The sequence below is a fragment of the Ammospiza nelsoni genome, chromosome 4 (genome assembly GCF_027579445.1).
Source record: "Ammospiza nelsoni isolate bAmmNel1 chromosome 4, bAmmNel1.pri, whole genome shotgun sequence".
Classification (NCBI taxonomy): domain Eukaryota; kingdom Metazoa; phylum Chordata; class Aves; order Passeriformes; family Passerellidae; genus Ammospiza; species Ammospiza nelsoni.
The window spans coordinates 70,111,082-70,133,218 of record NC_080636.1 but is presented as its reverse complement, the minus strand read 5'-3'; the positions used below and the strand labels follow the sequence as shown (position 1 = coordinate 70,133,218).

General features: G+C 39.3%; 2 protein-coding genes across 2 annotated transcripts; one reads left to right on the top strand and one right to left on the bottom strand.

The window, feature by feature from the left end:
- The first annotated feature begins 982 nt into the window (after positions 1-982).
- On the top strand, positions 983-10,532 carry CTSO (cathepsin O). Its single transcript, XM_059469999.1, has 8 exons — positions 983-1,215; positions 2,104-2,209; positions 3,203-3,336; positions 4,297-4,464; positions 5,888-6,009; positions 7,179-7,342; positions 7,801-7,893; positions 9,232-10,532. Exons 1-8 carry the CDS (start codon positions 1,084-1,086, stop codon positions 9,264-9,266), a joined length of 954 nt encoding a protein of 317 aa, XP_059325982.1. The 5' UTR covers positions 983-1,083; the 3' UTR covers positions 9,267-10,532.
- Positions 10,533-10,588: 56 nt separating this feature from the next.
- On the bottom strand, positions 10,589-21,910 carry TDO2 (tryptophan 2,3-dioxygenase). The gene is made up of 12 exons (XM_059469998.1): positions 21,823-21,910; positions 21,348-21,453; positions 20,171-20,261; positions 19,274-19,344; positions 17,422-17,549; positions 15,589-15,775; positions 14,722-14,829; positions 13,649-13,760; positions 13,465-13,522; positions 12,892-12,971; positions 12,233-12,323; positions 10,589-11,389 (listed from the first exon to the last, which is right to left on the bottom strand). The coding sequence occupies exons 1-12, from the start codon at positions 21,855-21,857 to the stop codon at positions 11,236-11,238; spliced, it is 1,221 nt and encodes a 406-aa protein (XP_059325981.1). The 5' UTR covers positions 21,858-21,910; the 3' UTR covers positions 10,589-11,235.
- Between the last annotated feature and the right edge of the window lie 227 nt (positions 21,911-22,137).

Genomic DNA, 22,137 nt, shown 5'->3' with positions numbered 1-22,137 from the left:
ATCCTGGGTTTACAGTGATGAACCGTGTCAGAATAACCAATAAAATTTGCCCTGCTAACAAGCTCTTCCATACACTGGTAATAAGCCAGAAATAGCCTTCTCTGTAACAAAACCAGTGGCAGTTCAGCTAATTCCATGGGAGGAGGGCTAAGGCAAAGCTGGATTGTGATCGCACAGGTTTGTTCCCCAAGCACAGTGCTACCAGGTGTGCTACTGGCACCACAGGACAGGACATCTGTGTTAACAAGAGGCAAGAGGGTACGTGGGGGGAAAACAGCAGAGAGAACTGAAACATACAGCAGGTTTAAAGCAGACAAAGATCCTATTTACAGGCACTGCATAAAAATACCTGGTGATGGAAATTAACTAAGAGGGCGCTATTAACTCGTAGCGGCCTAATGGAGCTTTTAAACGCTGAACACTGACCTGCTTACCCAAGTACCAGCATGACCAGTCTCTGAGGAAAGTCATGGTTTCTCTCCGTGCGCTCTTTCAGCACCAGCTCTCTCACTGGGACGCACGGCTGCGGGCACCAGGCAGCTCTGCTCTGCCCGCCCCTGCCTTCCCTTGCTAAAGCCTTTAACCTGCATTGCTGCTGCTTCCCTCTCCTGCTGGCAGCCCAGCTTGCAGGTACCAAGCAGGACCTGACTCAGGTACCAGCCTCTCGGAGAAGGTTTTTATAACCTGGCAAATACCTGAACGCTCAGCATCCCTTCTCCCCTCCCTGGCAGCCCTGCGCGCCTGGCTCCCACGTGAGAAACACGGCTGCAAACACGGCTCTGCCCAGGCGCTGCTGAGCGCTCTCGGGCACAGCTCGGACTGGGCGCCATCCCCCCGAGCCGCCAGGAGAAGGATCCGCAGCAGCGCTCCCAGCCCCGTGCGGCGCTGCGGGATCGGCGCTGCGGGGCGGGCGCTCCTCCATGCCCCGCCCGTGCCCGCCCCGCCCGCCGGCCCGCGGGAAGCGGCAGCGGGGACAGCCTCCGGCCGCGGGCTGGGAAGGAAGCCGGGCTCGGCCCCTTTCCCGCTCGGAACCCGTCGGACCTCAGCCCCGCGGGCGGGGTGCGTGCCCGGGCCCGCCCCGCCATGGCGCGGCGGCCGATGGCGGTGCTGGCGCTGCTGCTGTGCCTGCTGCGGCCGGGCAGTGCCGCCCTCACGGGCACCCGGCTGCGGGATGGCGGCGGCCGGGAGCGAGGAGGAGCGGCGGCGGCTCTGCGGGTAGGTGTCCCAGCCCGCTCTGGCCTCACCATCCGCGCTGCGGGGCTGGGGCGGGCTCTGCGGGGCTGGGGCGGGCTCTGCGGGGCTGACGCGGGCTCTGCGGGGCTGGGGCGGGCTCTGCGGGGCTGACGCGGGCTCTGCGGGGCTGATGCGGGCTCTGCGGGGCTGACGCGGGCTCTGCGGGGCTGGGGCGGGCTCTGCGGGGCTGGGGCGGGCTCTGCGGGGCTGACGCGGGCTCTGCGGGGCTGATGCGGGCTCTGCGGAGCTGTCGCGGGCTCTGCGGGGCTGGGGCGGGCTCTGCGGGGCTGGGGCGGGCTCTGCGGGGCTGGGGCGGGCTCTGCGGGGCTGTCGCGGGCTCTGCGGGGCTGACGCGGGCTCTGCGGGGCTGGGGCGGGCGGAGCGCCCCTCCTGCAGGCCCGGACGCGCTCCCCGGTGCCGCTCCCGGTGCCACTCCCGGGGCTCGCCCACTGCCCAGCCACATCGGGCCGCCGGGGGAGGCGAGGAGGCCTCTGTGTTATTATGCTGTTCTTTGGGTCCGTGAAGTGGTGGGGTTAACTCGTATCTGGAGACGTTTTTGTATATCTCTCAACCACAAGGTTTGTTGTGCTGTCAAAGAAGGACATCAGATGAGTTTGACGCAGCTTGCTGTGTTTTGTCTGTTTCATGTAAATTTTTTGCGCCTAACAAATGCTTTTTTGGTATCTGTTGGAGTTGAAATTAGCGTAATGGCTTTCCTATTGCTAGGGATGCAGGATGAATTTAAGATGAACAGTTCTTGTTATCCAATTTCATGTTTACTGTTACTGACCTTTTTTTTTTTCTGCTCTTACAGTTTTGTTCCTGCTGCCAACTCAATAATGCCCACAATTATTTTTTGTATTCCTTCAGGAAAGTGCCGAAAGAATTAGATTATTGAATTCATTATCAAAAGATAATACAACTGCTGTCTATGGAATAAATCAGTTTTCTCACCTGTTTCCTGAAGAGTTCAAAGGTACATTTTCTGGTTTTCTAGTACCTTTTCTGTCATTTTTTAATTCTTTCCCAGAACCTTGTGTCTTTCACACTTACAGATTCTTCCCGTGCTGATAGTCAGCTAATTTACAATGGCTGGTACCAAACTGTAAGTACTTCTGGAGGACAGAACAATCCTCTTTGTGTTCTGTAGTCTTGCAAGGTTGAATTACCCACAGCCTGAATATGTTTTAGTATTCAGGCAGTTCTGGTTTTCTTTCTTTCTTCTCACTGCTCTTTAAAGCTTTCTTCAATTACAACAGAAGAAAGGAAGATACACAAAGTTCTTCCTTTTTCAAAAAGGAAGATACAGAATGTTCTGCAGTAAGTTCATATTCCCTACCCCAGCACAAGGTTGACCACAATCCAAACAAAGCTTGGAGGTCCATGGCTGCATAATGACAGCTGGAGCTTTCTCAAGCAACATGACATCCTTGATTTTCTTTTTTCCTAGAAAACTCTATAAAACTTCCCTTCTTGTTGTTCATGTCTGTTGTTACATTTTCTATTCATCAGAGGATTTAACATCTTGCTTTAATTTTAAATAACTAAACAACGTTTTTTAGTGAAAACGTAGCAACTTTAAGGTGTTTCAGAATCCTTACTTTATTCTCCTCTTATTTTCCCCTTGTACATGACTAAAACTAAGTATTTTTTAAGTTAGTAAAATGTTTTGCAAATTTGCAAGTAAAAATTTTTTTTATGGAGTGGTTATGGTTATTGTTCAACTTCAGACCCACATTCCCTACCGAGAGTATTTCTGTTCTTTCTGAAACTGTAGAAATACATTCATTCTGGAGCATAATGATTGTTTTAAAATACATAAATTTTCTATGGATTTTAGAATGAGATACAATCTCATGGTTGCAACTGTAGATCAAAATTACCTCTGAGTTCTAGTAAAGTAGTTGTTAGGGGGATTTTTTTTTTTTTTTTGTTAATAGATTTAAATATGTTTATATTCTGTGTTTAGCTATTTACTTGAGAAGCATGCCTCACAAACTTCCCAGATACATAAAAGTGCCAAAGGGGAAGGAAAAGCCTCTGCCAAAGAAGTTTGACTGGAGGGACAAGAAAGTCATTGCAGAAGTGAGAAATCAGCAGACAGTAAGTCCTGGTGTTTTCCCTTCCTGATTCTCAGCGGTGGGCTGTAGAGCACAGGGAAGGTTTTGCAGGGACCAGCTCTGCCTGAAGGCTCCTTGGAGCACTGGCACAAGAGTGGCCAGCTGAACAGACACAAAGTCATGTAGCATTTTATGTAAAGAGGTATTGGCTTAAAAGAATGAGGTGTAGGAGTTGTGCATTTAGAAACTGTAATATTCTTTTTGATCCAGTTGAGTGAATCTCCAAATATTTTGCATCATGTGTGTTTTGTATTTTTCTGAAGGAACCAAGTTCAGTACTTGGTCTCATCCCACCTGGAGAGGTGTAGATCCTTTCCTGTAACCAGACCCCACACAGTTATAGTTTGTCCGAAAGTGGTTATGGTCCCTGTTAAGAAACAAGCTGCTCAATCCCCAGTGTCTCCTTTCCATGCTTCATGTAGGACCTTGTAAGGAATAAATTCTGCTGCTTATTTTAAATGTCACAGTTCAAAGAGCCTGGAATTGCAGTATAGATTGTTATTGTCTAAGATTTTTTTCTATTATGTTTAATTTCATTTTATCATTTCTTAAACTGTAATCTGCTTGTACAAAATTCTAGAAAAACTTACTAATGTGGTTAAAAACTGATTTCATCCTGAGGCCACTTTTTTTTTGGAAAATAGATATCTCACAGTAAAAGCATCCTCAGACCTATCATCAAGAACAAAACTTCATGAGGAAAGAGTCTTTAAAAAAATGCCCATAATGCATTTCCAGCATTCAGAGAGCAATATAGGGGGAAAAACAGTTCAGCATTTTAAATTGATGATAACATTTCTTTTTAATTGCCTTAAAAACAGAATTCAAGGATGATGTATTAAATGAAGAGCATTGGAAGACTCTTGCCTCTTTTTTTCATACCAGGCTTCGAAACCAAAGCTGACTTCCCCTTTCTCTGCCATTTCCCTTTTGTCTCTCTCAGTGTGGAGGCTGCTGGGCTTTCAGCGTGGTGGGTGGCATAGAGTCTGCCTATGCAATTAAAAGAAACACCCTGGAAGAGCTCAGTGTACAGCAAGTTATTGACTGCTCATACAATAACTACGGCTGCAGCGGGGGATCCACCGTTAGCGCTTTGAGCTGGCTGAACCAGGTTTGAAACTCTTTGTAAAAATCCCAAAAGGCTTCATCAGCTTCTCTATTAGCATTCTTATTTATTGGGAAAAAAAACTCATGGGGAAGGTGAAATGTACAGAGATTTTTTTTTTTTTAATCACATGTGTGTGTACATATATGCATACACCTATGTGATTGTGTGTATGTATCTATGCTTATTTATTTAGTTTGGAACCAGGAGAGAATTAGTTCAAGCAGAATTCAAATTTAATTGGAACTTTATGGTCCATACATGTTGTTGTGAACTTAACAAATCAGTCCACAGGGGCTGAAAACAATGTTCCTGAATTCATTTGTGGGCATGCAGTACCAGTGTAGACAGAGCCACCTATGCATATGGCATTTTGTGGATTTAAAGCACCTGCATCTGGGGAAAAGAAGGGATCCTGACATTTTCTGCTTTCAAATTTCAGTAGTTTCCCTTGCAAACACTGTAAAATTATGTACAAGTGTATGTGGAAAACCTCAGAATAAAATGAACTGCATTTACCTTTGTTTCCCTTGAAGACCAGGACATTCAAAATGCATTCAAAGTTTCTACTTCAATTGTTGCTAATATATTTCATTTCATTAAAAATTCAAAATGTGTGTTAATAACATGGGTACACAGAAACATTTTAATATCATTAAAATAAAAATACTCTCTCAGATTGAATTACAATATGAATTAAAAATATGAAAAGAGATCTTTCTTTTTTTGAATTAAAAAACCCTCAGAATTTAAGAAAGCATAATTCTACCCCTATAGAGTAATATACCCATGGCTAATAACAGTCTAGATAACTTGTATAAGTTTGAATATCAAGAACAACAGAGGATACTCACCTTTTATTCCTCTGAAAGAACATTCCCTCTTGGCTGCAGAGGAACCACAAATGAATTAGGCTGAAGAAGTAACTGTCATAAATATGCTGTACTCCAGAAGACATGAAAAGCATGAAAGGCTGATGCATATGTCATGTATTAGCATGAGAATTACATGCTAAGAACAGAATTGGACTTTACAGTATTTTATATAACTTTTTGGGATAATTTTCCTTCTTTAACCATCCCAAGGAGAATATAATTTTGTATGTGGAAGTCATTTGAGGAGAATTAATAGTTCATGAATGAACATCTGTGTCTTGAAATTGACAGAATTGCTTATGAGGATAGTTTAAATCAGAGATGCCTTTTAAATTTAGTTTCTTATTTAAAGATTTCTGAATCCCTGCTGAAGCTCAGTGAACAAGGAAACTAGAGCTAGTAAATAGTTATTTCACAATGTGACATTCTTACTTCTAATCTCGCCCAGTACACACTGAATTTTGAGTGGGTTATGTGGTCATTCTCCATATGTTTTGAGGTGCATAGAAGAAAAGTCAAATGCATTAATTTCTTCCTCCATTACCTTCTTGCAGACCAAAGTAAAACTCGTGAGAGATTCAGAGTACACTTTCAAAGCTCAGACAGGACTGTGCCATTATTTTGAGCGCTCAGATTTTGGAGTTTCAATAACAGGATTTGCTGCATATGACTTCAGGTAGCTTTTATTCATTCTTTTCTTTCACTGTCCTTTTCCTTCTGCGAACAGCAATCATGGAGTTAGGTGGAGTGAACAGTGCATTGACCAGGCAAAGGATGTGAGGTTGATTGCATCAGTTCTGTAGCTGTGTGCTGGAGAAGGATTAATGCATAACATCTTTGAGAGTTAAGGCTTGCCACAATGAATCCGCTCAACACTGCTATCATTAAGCCTGTTCAAATGAGAAGGCTTGAAATTGGGTCTTTTAAATTTGCTATAAACTGGAACATAGTCAGTTAGTTTTTAATATATGAACATGACACTGCTTTTGTCAGAAACAGTAAATCCTACCAATAGTAAGTGGAATTTATTGAAAAACATAGGAAGCATTCAACTACTTCAGTATTCATGCATTTGCATATCTACCCACATCCTCTCCAGTCCATGACTTTAGAAACCGTGTTGCCACCTGAACTCTGTAAAAACTTCAGCTTTTTAGGTTTCTGTGTGAAGAAACTTCATTTCTATTTTTTATCAGTGCAGTACAACTACTGAAAAAAGACAAGAAGTATTATTCTGACTAGGAATTGTGTTACTTCTAGCTATAAGTAAACAAAATCAATCATATCTTTGCCAGTCTGTATTTGCCAAATTTACCTAATGAACAGATTTTTAGTGATGAAAATTTCCTGCTCCAGTCAAATAAAACTGTGCGAGGGTGCTAATGATAAATGTCTGATAGTGGAAATGTCCTGCATTTTGATATGTTTGAGGCACATACTTTAGTGTATTATTAGGTAAAGAGGTACTTGTGTAGGTTTAAAAAGCAATGGGAAATTCTAATACAGACTAATGGTTTGTTCAAAGCTTGTTTGATTGAGAAGGGGGATGTACAAAAAGTATGAAGTGCTCTCCACTGCCACTGGCTTGGCCTAGATACCTTTTGCTATTTAATAATGTTATGTGTTTGGATCTACACCCGTCCCATAGTTTGTGTGTCCTGTATTTGTATCACTGTGTTGTAGTATATGAAATATATAATTACTGATGTGTGATACGTAGAACTTGGAGGAAAGAGTTTAATTATTTGACTTTTAAACTGTTCTTAACAAGGAGATTACAATCACTCTAATCACTTTAGTGTGCTACCTTAAGTAACTTGGTATTTTTACTCACTTCTTTTGCAGTGGTCAAGAGGAGGAAATGATGAGGATGCTTGTCAGCTGGGGCCCTTTGGCAGTGACAGTCGATGCCATTAGCTGGCAGGATTATCTCGGTGGAATCATACAATATCACTGCTCCAGTGGAAGAGCAAACCATGCTGTTCTTATCACTGGTTTTGACAGAACAGGTGCGTTTCCACCAGCTGAACTTCAGCACAGTAGGTTTCTTTGACTTGCAACTTGCCTTTTGTGGGATAAGTGATTAAAATCCAGAACTCGGTTTTCTGTTGGAAGCTCTTGGGTTTGATGTCACATCAGTTCTGGAAGTTCTGTGAAGATCACATCATCTTCACATCAGCCAGAAGAAAAACTCTTTTTGTCATTGCTTCTTCAGTTTGTAGGACTTCATCCTTGTAAAGCCAAGACCATGGCTGTATGTGTCCTTATGCAGCCCATATCCAGTGTTCCCATACCAGAATATTAGCTCTGTTATCTATGTGAACAGCAGTAGGTTTCACTGACCTGTATCGTCCATCCGTCAGAAGCTGTGTGAGATACTGAAATGCTAATTAACTCTGTGGAGTGTTAGTAGGCTAAAACTTCCCAACTCCCATTTTGTCTCTTGTTCATGAAATGTCTCTTTCAGGTAGCATTCCTTACTGGATTGTACAGAACTCTTGGGGGCCAACGTGGGGAATAGATGGCTATGTTCGTGTTAAGATGGGCAGCAATGTCTGTGGTAAGTCTGGCAAAAAGTAAGTGGTAAAAGCCATGGGCTGGGATATGTTTTCCAATAGCTATAAAATTAATTATCACCATAATATAATATATATAATAAAAATATAATGGGATCCTCAGAGAGGCAGTACAATCATCGCTATGCTTTAAAAGAGATTAAATGAGTCCAGATGGAAAAATAAATGAAGTGGTTGCTAGTTCAACCAAGGCATGTAGTGGAATGATTGAAAAACACCATGTAAAGGCAAAGCTGTATAAGACAAAACAAATAATCAAAGTACTCTTGTCCCTTACCATGCAGAGGTAATGGCACTGTAAAATATCCCGTCATGTGTGATCCTTGTAGGTAAGTGCCATTGCTGTACTCCCTGTAGGTAAAACAGCTGCTGTTCTTGTCTGGTGGGTGCCAGTATCTCTGGGCTCAGTTTAACAAACAAATATGAAAAACTAATCTACCTGGAAATTGTGTACCCTGCTTGTGGCTTTCCTTGTAGGACAGAGATATATCCTTTCAGTGCTAGTTCAATCTCCTGCCCTATTGTTGTTTGCATGAATTTTTTCTTTGTGTTTGAGGGATTCCTGTAGCATTAAATACCCAGTTTCTGCTAGACATGGAGGTAAGGCAAGTCAAGCTCTGGTTTATCATCAGATTGCTGAGCCAAATTGGTGGGATGGTTCCACTAGATATGAAGAGTTGTGTATCTGTGGTAATTTTATGTGTTAGAGTAACCCATTGGCTTTCCCTTCCATGTGTGTTTCACAGCAGCTCTCAGTCATTGCAGGAACTGTTGGATTACCTAAATCATCTGCACATAAAGAATAGACAATATTCAGTTTGCCTGCACTTAGTAAAGATCAGAGCAATGTATCCAATCATAGCTTTCTCATGTTACTGAATCTTTGTTCTTACTGTTGTTGTATAAACAGTTTGGAAAGAGAAATTTACAAGTAGTGATACAGCAAATCAGTTATAGACATGGCAGGGAGAACAGATGTGTTATTTTCAAAAAGCAGGATCTTTCATATTTTCTGTAGTGTACCACACAAGAACAATCCAGCAAAGACAGTAGTTCCTCCTTTTCCCACAGAGATGTTGTCTTCTGATTTAGAGGTGCTCTGAAACCACCAGGACATAAAATTTTGAACATAAAAGCAGAGGAAGGAAGAGATTAGGCTTCAATTATACACAGTGCCAGGAGAGGAAGAAATAAAAGGGTTGCAGATGATTCCCTAGATTCCTACTGTCCTGGCTTGGAGGGGAGAGGGCATTATATGAACATGAATTTTGGGAAGTCTCCACTTCTGTATTTATTAAAACCAAATTTTATGTCATTTCTAGGTATAGCAGATACAGTCTCAGCAGTATTTGTTTGACATTCCTGTGAGCCTCTACAACTGGTCAAAGACCACAAGTATCATGAGGACAGACACTGTATATGAAGGTGGAATTCAAAAAACCATTTTCAAATATAAGAAATGGCTGTAAGGGCAATTCCTGCAACTCCTGGCTGAAGTTTTTAAAAATGTTTTTATTTTGAATTTGTGTTGAATGCCAAATTTCTCATGGATTAAGAAGACTGATTTGCAGAGTGCACAAAGAGAAGCTACAAAGATGGACTGAAGCCTCAAATGTAAAGCTTTATCCAGGTGTTGAATACTACTCCATAGAAAAATCTTAAAAGGAAAGAAATGATGACAAATAAGAAGGAATTTGAATCAAAAAATCAATACTATAAGAGTATATTTGAAATCATTTGAGTGTAAGAAGAATCATGAGTAACAGTTTAGAAAGTCAGCAGTTACAGAATATATCCAATAGAGTGAGTGTTAAATTTCCCTCATTAATTGAATTCAGACGTGCAACTTGCTGGTAATAAAAAGGTGTCCCAGCTTTGCTGAGCTGTGAAACTGCAGGTGTGGGCAACTGTAACTAGAACTCACAATGAAACATGTAATTCTAAAATGCTCTGAATTTTTCACCTCAAATGCTTTACCTGTATCTTTTAAGAAGGCCTACCATGAAAAGTGTTAAAGCAATTCTGTAATTTTTTGCACTCAATTATTGTACCATGTTTTTAGATCAGTTTTTTATAACTTTTATGACAAGTGCAACAAGTATTTATAATTATATATTGTTAGGTGATGCTGTTTTATTCCTTTAATTGTTAATATTTTAAATGAAAGGAAGACCAAGTGTGATGTTTCTTTACTTCAGGTTTTGCTACTTACTGAATTTACTTGGCTGAAAACTTCAGTTTTAAAAAATGTGAAGTCTTCTGTACTCTTGAGTGTTGTGTAGTCTGGCCTTCCCTGAGTGGCTTACAAACAAAGATAGCACTCTTTCATAACTGGAAAACAAAGTCTGTAATGGGCACAGATAGGAGTAATGTAGTCACAGCAATATGAAACACAGATGTGCCTCCGGTGTTTTTGAGGTGCTACTGACAGGTATAAGTACCTGAAGTACTGTGGTAGAGGGAACTTACCAGAAATTCCAGCCTACACTGTTTGTGTCTTTCCAAAGGGAGCACTTAAAAAGACAAAAGTCCATTTTATAAGATGGCAGTGCTTTATCAGTATTCTATAGCCAAAGTTGCCTTTTATTGTATACCAATTTGAATAAAAATCACTTTAAATGCCTGTCATACTCTTGTTTGAACTTTATAGTTTGCTTTAGGAGGAGACTTAACAAAAGATGAGCTTTAATACTGCTTTATTTGGAACGCAAAGTAAGTACTTATATCTGCTATTTTTAACAGTATTTCTCTGTAAGGGATTTACATTCACATGTAAAGAGATAGAAACATGATTCTTGATGTATTATAAGTTCAGGATGGTTTGGTTTCTGTAGATTCAGGACTTAGTTTTTGAATCTAGCTTTGGAAACTTTTAACCCAAAATTCTTTTTGAAATTGCATTAGAGCTCAGAAATGAATATTCTTCTGAAGGTGATGAGATTGATTATATCCTTAAGTAGTCATAAATTAGTAGCAGCCATTAGGCAAACAAGCAAATACAAAAACATGTACAAATAAGTCATGATCATAATAACTGCATGTACTTTTCTCCCTTTCTCTAGGTGCAGGCTTTAAGAAGCCAGCCAAGAGTTAAATTTGCCCTGGGTTGAATTGGGGTATCATTTTACTCTTAACACAGGCTATCTCAATACAGATTTATTTTCTCTACAAGCAAGTAATTTCTTCCACAGGACAATTGTTCTATTCACAAAGCTGTCACACATAAATACATATTTACACACCCACAATCTTGGTGGGAATGGCTGGGAGCACCACTGAAGGTGAAAGTCAGGAGGTTGTTTACAGCAACAGCCTAGAAAGGCAGGTTAGTCAGAGTCATCACTGCTGAAGTAGGAGCTGTCACAGTATTCTGCTGTGTAAAGGAATTTATGAATGCTTGGGTTCATCTTTGGTATCCAGTGTCTTGGCACTAGAAATGTTGAAAGATTGAACAAATCCACAAACACCTTGTATCTGTCACTGAAAAAGACAATTGGAACAATACTTCCATCAGCATAGAAGGCCATAATTTCTAAATCCTCAGTAATCATTCCTTCTCATGCAAATAACAAGATTCCTTGCACCAGCCCTCCGGAATATTGCAGAGCAAGAATCCAGTCCTGACTTCCTAGGGCATAGAAGATCAGGCTTAATAGGGATCTATAGTAACATCTTTCTTCTGAAAATGCAGAGTCTATAGGGTGTGATCTCTAGCAGAATTTATCTAGGAACAATAATGTTAACCTGACATTGAGCTAGAGTGGGAGACCTTTCTAAGAAAGACCTCAGGCATTCAATCCTCAGCATCAGTCTAACATCTGCTTTCTGCTCTGCCCTCTGTTCCATTGGTTGTGATAGTAGTTGCTCACAGCACTGCATGGTGGTTCACAGCTCTTTGACAGCAAACCTCAAAGAAGATCCTCTTTAAGGAGGTTGTGCAATTAGAGGTCATGCTAGGGAATAAAGAAACTCTGTCACACAGTAGCTGGTGCTCACTTCCAGCCTGTGTCACCTCCTTAACTTGGGCTAGCTGGCACACCAGCTGAACAATGCAGGGTTCATATTATTGCTATCACTGTAACACTTTGACTGAGAATTACAGATGGCATGAGTGATCAAAAGGGACTTTTTTGCCTTAGAAGGCTTGGAATTTATATGTCACTGATAAATAAATGTACAACAACCAAGGGGAGATGTGCTGGAGTCCCAGAAGAGAGTCAGCAGCCCTCTGGCCTCCAGTGAGCCATCTGAATTATGTCTCCCAGCATTAGAGTGTTTGTGAGCTGCATTGCTGCAGGTACAGGGGAAACACATTATTTGTACCTCACTGTGGAACGCAAGTAGTGGTAGCCTGAGGAGCCTCCAGTGCCAGCCTTGCCACCAATCATTCTGTGCACCAGGCAGACATGGTTATCTAAATGATACAACAGGAGAAAATAACACATGTTCAGTATTTAAATATAACTAAAGGGTCACACTTATTGAAGGTCATTCAGAGATCTTTACAGGGATACAGAACTCTTAGGTGTTCAGCAATGCAGGAGTTAATTCTGCCATTCTTTAGTCAATTATATAAAATTATTGTTAATTCAGAATGAACACACTAATTATTACACATTACTATGCTCTGTGAATACAGAATTACACATTCACTTGTGTATAGATATGGAAGGAGGCAGAAGGAATGTTTGCATATAAAGACATGACATTATGACTTTTTGGGATACATTGAAAAATAGATACCTGTCCCTAGATAAGATAGTACACTTAAAGCAGGTCAGAGAAGTGATAGCTATACCTATGTACATAATGATCACAGAAGCATCTCTTTATCTTCCCTCTTGGCTGAAGTACATACAAAAAGAGTCATTCCTATTGCGTGAACTCCAAAGCTCAATTCTAAGACAGGGTGTAACTCAGAGACAGAACAATTTATTTGCATCTAGAAGAGGGAGTGTCACAGTCAAAAAAGTCAAACTTACATCTCCATTTAGTCATGAGCACATCAAGATCCATAAGGGAGGTAAGAAGCTGAAATGGAACCTGGAAACGAGGCTCCTCCCTTGGAAAATGAAAGAGAGGACAGTGAGAGCTCTCAGCATAAGCTGTATTTTTCAAAGTTGCACTTCACCAGTGCTTAGTGACTTAAAGCTTGCTTTTCCTAAATTGGTACTGGAATATTACTAGATATTTTAACAAATGCTTCTGCTATGTAAGTCTTGATCTGCCCCTTTATTTTTGAACTTGGAAACAGACTCCAGACCTTTCTAGGACAGGTAAAACAAGGCATTTACTAGTTACAATCTGAGGAGCAGCACCTGGTCAAGCTGCCCAGAGGGGATGTGCAGCCTCCCATCCTTGAAGATATTCAGAACTCATCAGGACATGGCCCTGAGCAGCCTGGTCTGACCTTTGAGCTGCATCTGACTAATCAGGGTTCCTGTGGAGGGCTGAAATAGATTCCTTCCCACTGCCCATTCCAGCCTAACTAAACCTGTGCTGCTGTTCTTAACCTTCACCTCTCCTCCTGCCAGTCACCATCAAAGACACATCACCTGTAGAAGTAGATCATCAAGGCCCCCTTCAGTGCTTTGTAGGACAGTCTCCTCTCTCCTGCAAAATACAAGTGTCCTCAGTTGGCTGCTCATTCTCCTGCAACTTCAATGCTACAACAAGCATTTATAAATAACATGTATAAACCATACAAAGTACATATTCACATATGGTAATAAAATCTACCTTTACTGAGCAGATGTTCATGGCGTTTTTCATCAAACAATGAAAGTAAAATGTCTCTCTGCTTTTGGAATTCAGACAGTAAGTCATCTTTTTCTTCTGATTCTGCTTTGGCCTTTGGTATTTAAAACAAAGACAAGCTTTAGAATTCAACAGGGAAAATTAAGCACTTGAATGACTCATTTTGCAATTTTTATTTAAATAAATACTCTGAAGTTTGAATCTTAGATGTAAGAACTGTATTTTCAAATAAGATACGTGAGTCACTGTCCTTTGAAAAGTGCAATTACCAAGAAATGTACAATTAAATAGATTCCAACACAACCCAGATAAATGAATATTCAAACAAACTGGCAATTTATTGCATTTCTTGATCTAGAGGCCTTAAAAAGTTAATCATAATTTGTTTGAAGTCTGATTTATTTGTTTTCAAGGCAAAAATGTTACATCTTTGCAGAGCAGTGGCCAAGAAAATTGTAAATAAAAAGTTTAGATAAGTTAGAAAGACAAACAGATATTCTCAGGAAGTTGATACATTCTTAATTTTTTTTCATTAAAAATGAAAATATTAAAAAATGTTATTTAAAGCTGAAGATCTTGAAATAGTCAGGGATTTTCTGATGCTTATTTGCCATTGCAATTCAAATGATCACATAGCAGCAAATTGCCATATACTGTGTTAAACAGAAATGGGCTCTTAGTGGGACATTCCATATCCACAGCTCAAGAGTCCAAACTTCATATTCACTTTATATTGTAGATGCAAGCACTAATTAATGGTGAAGTTGTAGTTTCAGTTAAATCAAATTCAGCCCTTCCATTGATACTAATCCTTCCCTTTTGCAATCCTGATCATCCATGTATCTCATGCTTTAAATCATCTTAGGTGTCAAATATAAAAAATATTCCTATTTCCTGAAGAATTTGCATTTTTTTCTGCTTCTTGTAGAAAAAGACTGATGAAGATTAAGTGAAGTGAGTGAGAAACTTTGAATAAGCCAAAAGTTAAATTTATGTCACAATATCATTTTGCCAGATGTCTTTGCCTATGGTTCGTTCAAGAGTAAACTGTATACCTGTATCAAGGCAAATTCCTCTTCTAGGCCTTTTAAAACATTCTCTTCAAATTGTCCCCAGAAATCAAATTCTTCTGAGTCAAGTCCCGGAGTTCTTTCCAGCCATGCCTTTAATAATAATAGCAGTAGTGGTAGTAATGATAATATATTCAAACAATAGCAATGCAACTGCATTATCTTAGAACTACAAGTTATAGCAACATAAATTCTACTGCTACAATTCTGGTTTAGCAATAAGCACTTTACAGTATCCTGCAGAAGTGCTTAGTGCTAAATTCAGCATGTCCATGTGGATGATTTACACCTGCCATACCATAATGGTGCCATACCAGCCCCCTCAGGCTCCAGGTTGCATGGACAATGTTGGAAGACAGAAGCTGTCTCATTCTAAGGATATATTTAAAGCAAACTACAGAAAAACAAACCTTATTCCAACATGTATGTAAGATAAGAGTAATGATAAGTCTCAGAAGGAAGACAGAGCCATCTATAGTTTTTAACCTCTCTAACAGCCATCACTAACAGTGGGACTATTTTTAAAATTTTCCTCCCAAAAGGGCTTATAGTCACAAAAAGCAATGCAAGTGAAACAGTGCATCTACATTCTTAGCTCACACTTCCACAATGCTATTTACCAGTTTAACAGCCAGAATTTTCAGATGAAAGCAAGATGCTGTGAAAAACCAGTTGGTTTACTAACAATTAACTCTCTTTCATGCCAAATTTGTCAAGAAGCCAAAATACAATTGACAGAATTTGCCAACATGCTTGTTTCTCTTAAGGTAGGAGAATTTGTCACTGACACTAATGAAGGACATTCTTGGGAGATGGGGAAAATGTGGCAAGGTCCAAGACAGACATTGTTACCTCCACAAGTTGCAGTAGTGTTGGTTCTTGCTCTGATTGAAGCAGCAGTTCATGATCCTGTCCCTTGAAGTTATCACGGTAATGCCTTCTGTTATAAGGCACTCTCAGGCTTTGGGGAACTCCAATCTTGTTCTCCAGCAAGCGAAACTGCAGGCTCTGAAACCCCGAGGCTGGGCTTAGGTAGTACCTTTGGGAACAGAAGAAAAGATACAAAAATGCAGGATGTTATTTTACAATGGTGGATTTTTCTTGTTCTCTAAAAATCCCCCATATTTCACATCTGAAGAATATCAAATAGCTATCTGAAGACTTTTTTATATGACTGTGCTTAGGAAAAGAAAAAAAACCAAGCAATTTTTATGCGACTACAGTGCAATTAAAATCTCATTTTCTAGTTCTGTATTGTTTGTGCATACACAGGTAGTGCAAACATAAACATGTGAATTTGTGCTTTAAAAGGGCAGCTTTGTGCGTGTGATGTACAGGAGGCAATGTCAGTGAATAGAATTTCCTTTCCAAATAGACTAAGCAGCTGCACTCCAAAAAGCTATTACAAAAATTTTCACAGCAACAACATGCCATTTTAAATAGTCTTGATACACAACATAATTCCTATATATTATTATGTATAATAGTCTATACATGCAATATATAGATCTGCAATATTGTATATTGCTTTATTCTATAGAGTAGAATAATGCTCAAAAGAACTCCAGTGGAGTTTTTTTTTTGAAGGATTCATTAATGGGAATCTTAAAGAGTTAAGTCATCTGACCATGCTGAAAAACAATTACATATTAAAGCAACCTGAAATCCCACATTGCTAGATAATTGTAATGCATTTTGAATTGTGAGTACAAGATTTGACAGTGACACATCATTGATTTAATCTTATGTTTACTTATCAAATGAGTATGTGGCTGAAAAGCTGAAGCAGGTATGGATGAAAATGGATGATTAGCCCATGGATTTCCCCTGCTGTAGGGTAATGCTCAATTCAAACAAGTGAAGAAAATTCATAGTTTCCTGCTCTTTTCAATGGGGAACATTAAAAGAAGGGAAAGGCTGCCAAAATGCAAAAGTGGATGGGATGCTGGATGGCACTGAGGTCACAAGACAGACAGATATGCACAAGTGACACAAGCAGGAGAAGAATAGGGAAGGGAGACTATGGATGAAGCTGTAACACGTGGTAGTGTGGTGAAAGGGCCTAGATGTAGAGAGGGAAGAGAAGGAAATGTGAGAGGTGAGAAAAGCCAAAGGATCCAGAGAAAGCCTGAGCAGAAGGCAGAAGAGGTACAACCACCCAGCCCAGCAATGCACTGAGCTGCTACTGGACAGCAGAAGTTATTGGGGAAAAGGACAAGGGGCAGCAATGCTTCCTTCAGCCTCCAGCACTGCAGGGCCAAAGCAGCACCATGCAAACCAAGACAGCTGAAATACCTGTTTGATAATCTAGAGAGAGTGCATGTCTCTCCCCCAAGCTCTTCTATGATTTGCCATGGAGCAAGTCTTCAATCTGCAGTGCCAAGTTTCAACTAAATTGCTATCAGAACTGTGAGCTATTTCTGTTGTTTCTGCTGTTTTAACTTTTGACCCTGAAACCAGTCAGCAGCACCCTACACAAAAGAGTCAACAATTCATTTGTACTTCTTTCCAGAACATGCTGGACTCACAGTCAGGGTCAATTTCATAACTGACCCTTGCACTTTAATGTCATGTTTGCCTCTCCAAGGTGAGCTCTCAACCAACACACATGCAAAATTCACAATCCGTTCTAAGGGTGGGAATTACCAGCTCCTGGATTGCTGTGGAGGAATAGTAAGTCTTTACCTGAAATCAAAGAAGTCCAATGCAGTCATAGTTTCCAAAACTGAGAACTGTTCCACAAGTAATTTCAGAATCAGTGAAATTCTGTTCATTCGAGTAATAACCTTCAGCATGTTCCTCTCATCTCTTACCTGTAAAAAAAAAACAAATAGAGATCATAACCAGAATGGTGCTTTGTCATTTTTTATAGATCTATGTAGTTTTTTCATGTCTTTTCACTGTTGTACATCACTGTAGTTCCCAAGTCTTTCCCATATGAAATCCATAGAGGCAGAATCTCATATGGAACAGAGCACTCTGGTTTTAACTTAAAACTGAAACTCTAAATTTCAAAGATTGAAATATATTTTTTTCTGACTGATGCTACATTATAGGTAAGCCTATTATACAGGGTTTTCTTTATTTTTCTTTTCTATGCTTTTGACTAAAATAGAAGTCAAAAAAATTAAATTCTAAAAATAATTTATAATTTCCAATATTTGCAATATTATTGTAACTTAATATTATATATATGAAAATTATATATTTTCCATTATAGTTACTTCTAGAATAATTTCTATTTTTGCTCCATTCTGCAAGCCATAAGGCAGCTAAGGAAATTACTTAGAACTTGAGAAGCTAACTGATCTGACAGCTACATCAGGAGAGCACATCTAAAACATGTTCATCAGAAATGTGCATTAGCAAGCAGAGAAGAAGAGAAAAGACTCCATCTGGTGGGAAATAGATAATATTAAATGGAAAACGCAGAAGTTCTTTTTTTTCACTAAATTAAACATTCTGCCTGCAGAGGAGTCTGCTAAAATTCTGTTCAGTTTCAATGGGATTAAACTTCTCTCTGAAATCTGGGCATGCAACCAGGAAATACCAAACTACAAAAAATGGCAGATGATATTCATTTCCCTAACTGCTTGGCTGTGTATTTGTCTTAACATTGACATTTCAATTTCTGATCACAAGCAAGGCTTCATTTTTCACAAAAAAAAAAAAAAAACAAAAAAAAAAACAAACTTCTCTTAAGAACTGGTTGTTACAATTTGATAAAATATTAAACTAAAATGCCAATGAAATTAGGAATATAATGGACAACAGAGAACATTTTCATTGGACCTTGAAAAGAAAGTTCCTTTTTTCAATCTGGTCTAGTTTCAAATCTGCTGCTTAGACACATGCTAATGATGTACTCAAGGTATTTCTCAAACTGCATGCTGTCAGGTTTTTCTGTGGATGTAGTATCAATTCAAGAGTTTTCCTTTCTTACCCACTCTTATAATGTCTGCTTAGCTTTGGACAAATGTGAAGAGTTGCTTATATTTCTAATTTTCAGAAATTCTTGCGCCGTATTACACTGCTTTGGATTATTTCTTCTCTGTTGGATTTACTATTACCCAATCACAAAAATGTGTTCTGCTCACAGCAGATATTGCATGGAAGGAGATAGTATGTAGACTTCAGAAACTGAACAAAGGCAGAAATTACTTTTCAACATAAAAATACCTATAAGCCTTCTGCTTTTTAGTTTTGCCTCTGAGCCTGCCTTTTCTGCAGTAGATATTTCCAGCTTGAGTTTCTGCAGTTACTCAGCACTAGCAAGAGAGTATGAGAGCATTTTGGCCAATGAAATTGGCCCTGGAAGGTGATCTACACAAAAGGCATACTTCAGGAGGAAGTAAAATTTTGCTGATCAAAAATCTGTACTAATGGGATATAAGACCAAATTTTATTTGGTCTTTTGATGCTGTTTCTAAAAAGAGCACATGTTCTTAAGTAAACCCAAGTATATCAGACTGAGAGGCAGGAAGCAAGAGAAAATCAGGGCTGAATTTTCCCAAAATTCATATTTGTTTTAACTTACATGACCATTTTGAAAGATCACTCGCACAGAGTCCATTTCCCACAAAATCTGCTTAAACCAAAGTTCATATGCTACAACAAGAAAGGCACTGTTAGCATCAACTTCAAAGTTACTTTTTCTTCTTAGCACCAGGAAAAAAAAAAAATTTACATGTTGATTTGAAATTAATAGCCTACATTGACACTGCCAGTGCAAAAGAAGATATATAAAAACTTATTACTTCTTACAGTATTCTGTCCTTTACCTGAAGTATTAGGCAAAATAATCTAGAGTTGAGAATACTGACAAATTTTTTTTAAATATGCTTTATACATCAGATATTTCATCGGCAGATTGCTCATTACAAAAAGAGGAAAGAGAAAATCCAGATCATATACTTCAATAAAGTCTAACTCAACACCTGCTTACAAACTACGTGTTTTCTGTCAGTAACAGAAAATATCATCATGCCAGGGTCTGAAAAACAGAAGGATATGGGCATTAGGGAGTACCTGACTGGTGTGCTGATTTCTAGACAGATTCTAGATGGCTAAAACTGGAATTTCAGAGAAGGCACAAGGCAACACCCAAAATTTGCCTACAATAACCTGCATAGCAGCCTGTTGCTTGGATGACCCCAAGGTTTTCACTGCCTTCATTTCTGTAAGAACAGAACCACCCATGTCTTAGTTTACCAAATCCAAATGTTATACTTATGGCTTCACAAGCAAAGAGTTGATTACTGCCTTACAATTTATAGATTAATATATGCATATACAAAAAGAGATAAAATACAAAGATAATGCTGTGCCAGTGTCTGAAATTAGAAAAAATGGTGTATTGCATGTGTCAGCATCAATTAACTCTCTGTGGCAAAAATATTGGCTAAGTAAACCACCCCTGCACCCCTCCACTTACCTTGATGTGTCACAATGAAAAGATGCTCATCATGGATTTTTTTCCCTTTCTTCTCACTCTCAAGTTCTTGAGCATTCAATATTTTGTTCAGCTTAAAAATAAAGGTAAGAACTGTTCTGTAAAGCTCTGTATGTTACTGCATACAGCTAATTTTTAAGAATAATATTTTTAAAAATACATATACAGACCTCACACTCTAGGTTGTATGAAAATTTTATTAAATTGTCTCAGGTATGACTTTTACTTTTTAATTAGAAAAAATCTTGCCTGAAATGGAACATTTAGGTACCTCAAGTAATAAAGTTTTGACAATAATTTAAAGGGTAATTTTAATTACATAAATATATGTATGCATAGTTTAAAAAAATAGAGAAAACAAAATTTCCAGCATGTTTCCCAGATTTTAGATATATACTGTCCTGTCCCATGAAAACAGAGTTCCTATAGTAAAATTCTTAGTAATCATGCAACAGCATCAGCATAAGAGCTCTGAGTTGAGACAGTAATAATAATTTCAGTTCTGACATTATTAAATTTTTTTTAGTCACATTTACAATCTAATCATAGCTGTTTTCAAATTATTCTTTGCAAAATTCTAAAGAGTATGTCAACAAATCAAAGTTAACATACTCTTACTTTAGTTCAAAAGAAGAGTAATTCCCTTCAGTTCACGCTGTCTAAAAAATAAAAACTCAAAAGAACTTCTCGATTCTTTTACTATCTATGGTACTTTATCTGTAGTTATTTCTTAATTACTTCTAGCTTTGGCAGAAAAGGTTTTTTTTTGGGGAGGTTTCTTTTATGTTCCCCCCTAGTCATCATCCTACCCCCTAGATTTACCCTCCCCCTGAAATAGATTTTTCCAGCCAAGTGTTCTGGATGTTCAAGGACATTGCGCAGATCCTGCTGACGTGCAGAAATTGCTGACCAGAGAAAGCTTTTAGTGGTGTGTCACTTTGCAGTTTGCCAACATGGATAATTCCCTACCAACCCCCACAAAATATCCATATTCCTTGCAGTTTGAGAGCCCACCTTGGGGTCCCAGGTGAGATGGGCACCTGTGCCTGCTACGCCTGGAGATGTGTCTCAGTCAGTGACCGACTGCTGGGAGCAGTGTCAGTCACAGGGGCTGCCTCAAGAGCAACCAGCACAGCACACATGAAACCAGTTAACTTACTTGTAGGTATTCTCCATAGATAAGCCCACCTTTGCTGGCTTTATTTATGCCTTCTTGAGATTTGTCATTATTTTCATCTTCCAAAGATAGCTTGCTAAAATTAAATCTAAGAAGAAAATGAAGTAAATATGTGAGTTGCTTAATTAAAGAATTATGAATATACCTGTCTTTTTACTAACATCTACAATTCAATCAATGCTTTATTTTGATAAACAGAACCAGTAAAGCAGGCTCTTGATAAAAACTGAAATTCCTCTTGTCACAGTAACAGCTGGTAACATCACATAAAATAACAAGTGCTCAGACAAGTCCTTGTACGATCTCTACTTATTTAGCAACAGCTAAATGACAGCTACAGCTACAACTGTCTATTTGCTGATAATAAGTAATTCCTCTCTGAGATTTCATATTTTGCACTAACACTTCATCATTTGAATGGAATTAATAGAGCAAAACAGAAAGAGGAAGGACTCACAGGTAATTCTTCCCCGCAAAGGGGCACTGGCTCATGGTTTCAGGATCCAAACTCGCTGAGCTGCACACGGGGGAAAATACCCTGATAGTGTTCCCAAACCTGCTGCAGCTCCCTTTTATGTAGCCTTATCTCACTGCCAAGGCCAACCCCCAAATTCCCCTCCTTAGCCCTCAGCCCAACCCCTCTATGCAATAATGGCAGAAACCATCACAGCACAAAGGTCAGGAAGTTCATGTGTTGTTGGCTCTCCAGGACTGTGTTTTTCCCTGCCCGTTAAAAAATGAATGGATGAAATGCTTGTTTTGTCCAATGGCA

What these genes read in the sequence shown, in the direction of transcription:
- CTSO (XM_059469999.1), top strand. Translation starts at nt 1,084, where the DNA reads ATGGCGCGGCGGCCGATGGCGGTGCTGGCGCTGCTGCTGTGCCTGCTG. An exon ending in GTTTCCTGAAGAGTTCAAAG is followed by an intron (nt 2,210 to 3,202) that starts GTACATTTTCTG and finishes TTCTGTGTTTAG; the next exon opens with CTATTTACTTGAGAAGCATG. An exon ending in CTTTGAGCTGGCTGAACCAG is followed by an intron (nt 4,465 to 5,887) that starts GTTTGAAACTCT and finishes ACCTTCTTGCAG; the next exon opens with ACCAAAGTAAAACTCGTGAG.
- TDO2 (XM_059469998.1), bottom strand. Translation starts at nt 21,857, where the DNA reads ATGAGCCAGTGCCCCTTTGCGGGGAAGAATTACCT. An exon ending in TGATCTTTCAAAATGGTCAT is followed by an intron (nt 17,550 to 19,273) that starts GTAAGTTAAAAC and finishes TTTTTTTTACAG; the next exon opens with GTAAGAGATGAGAGGAACAT. An exon ending in AGGAATTTGCCTTGATACAG is followed by an intron (nt 13,761 to 14,721) that starts GTATACAGTTTA and finishes TAAATACCAAAG; the next exon opens with GCCAAAGCAGAATCAGAAGA.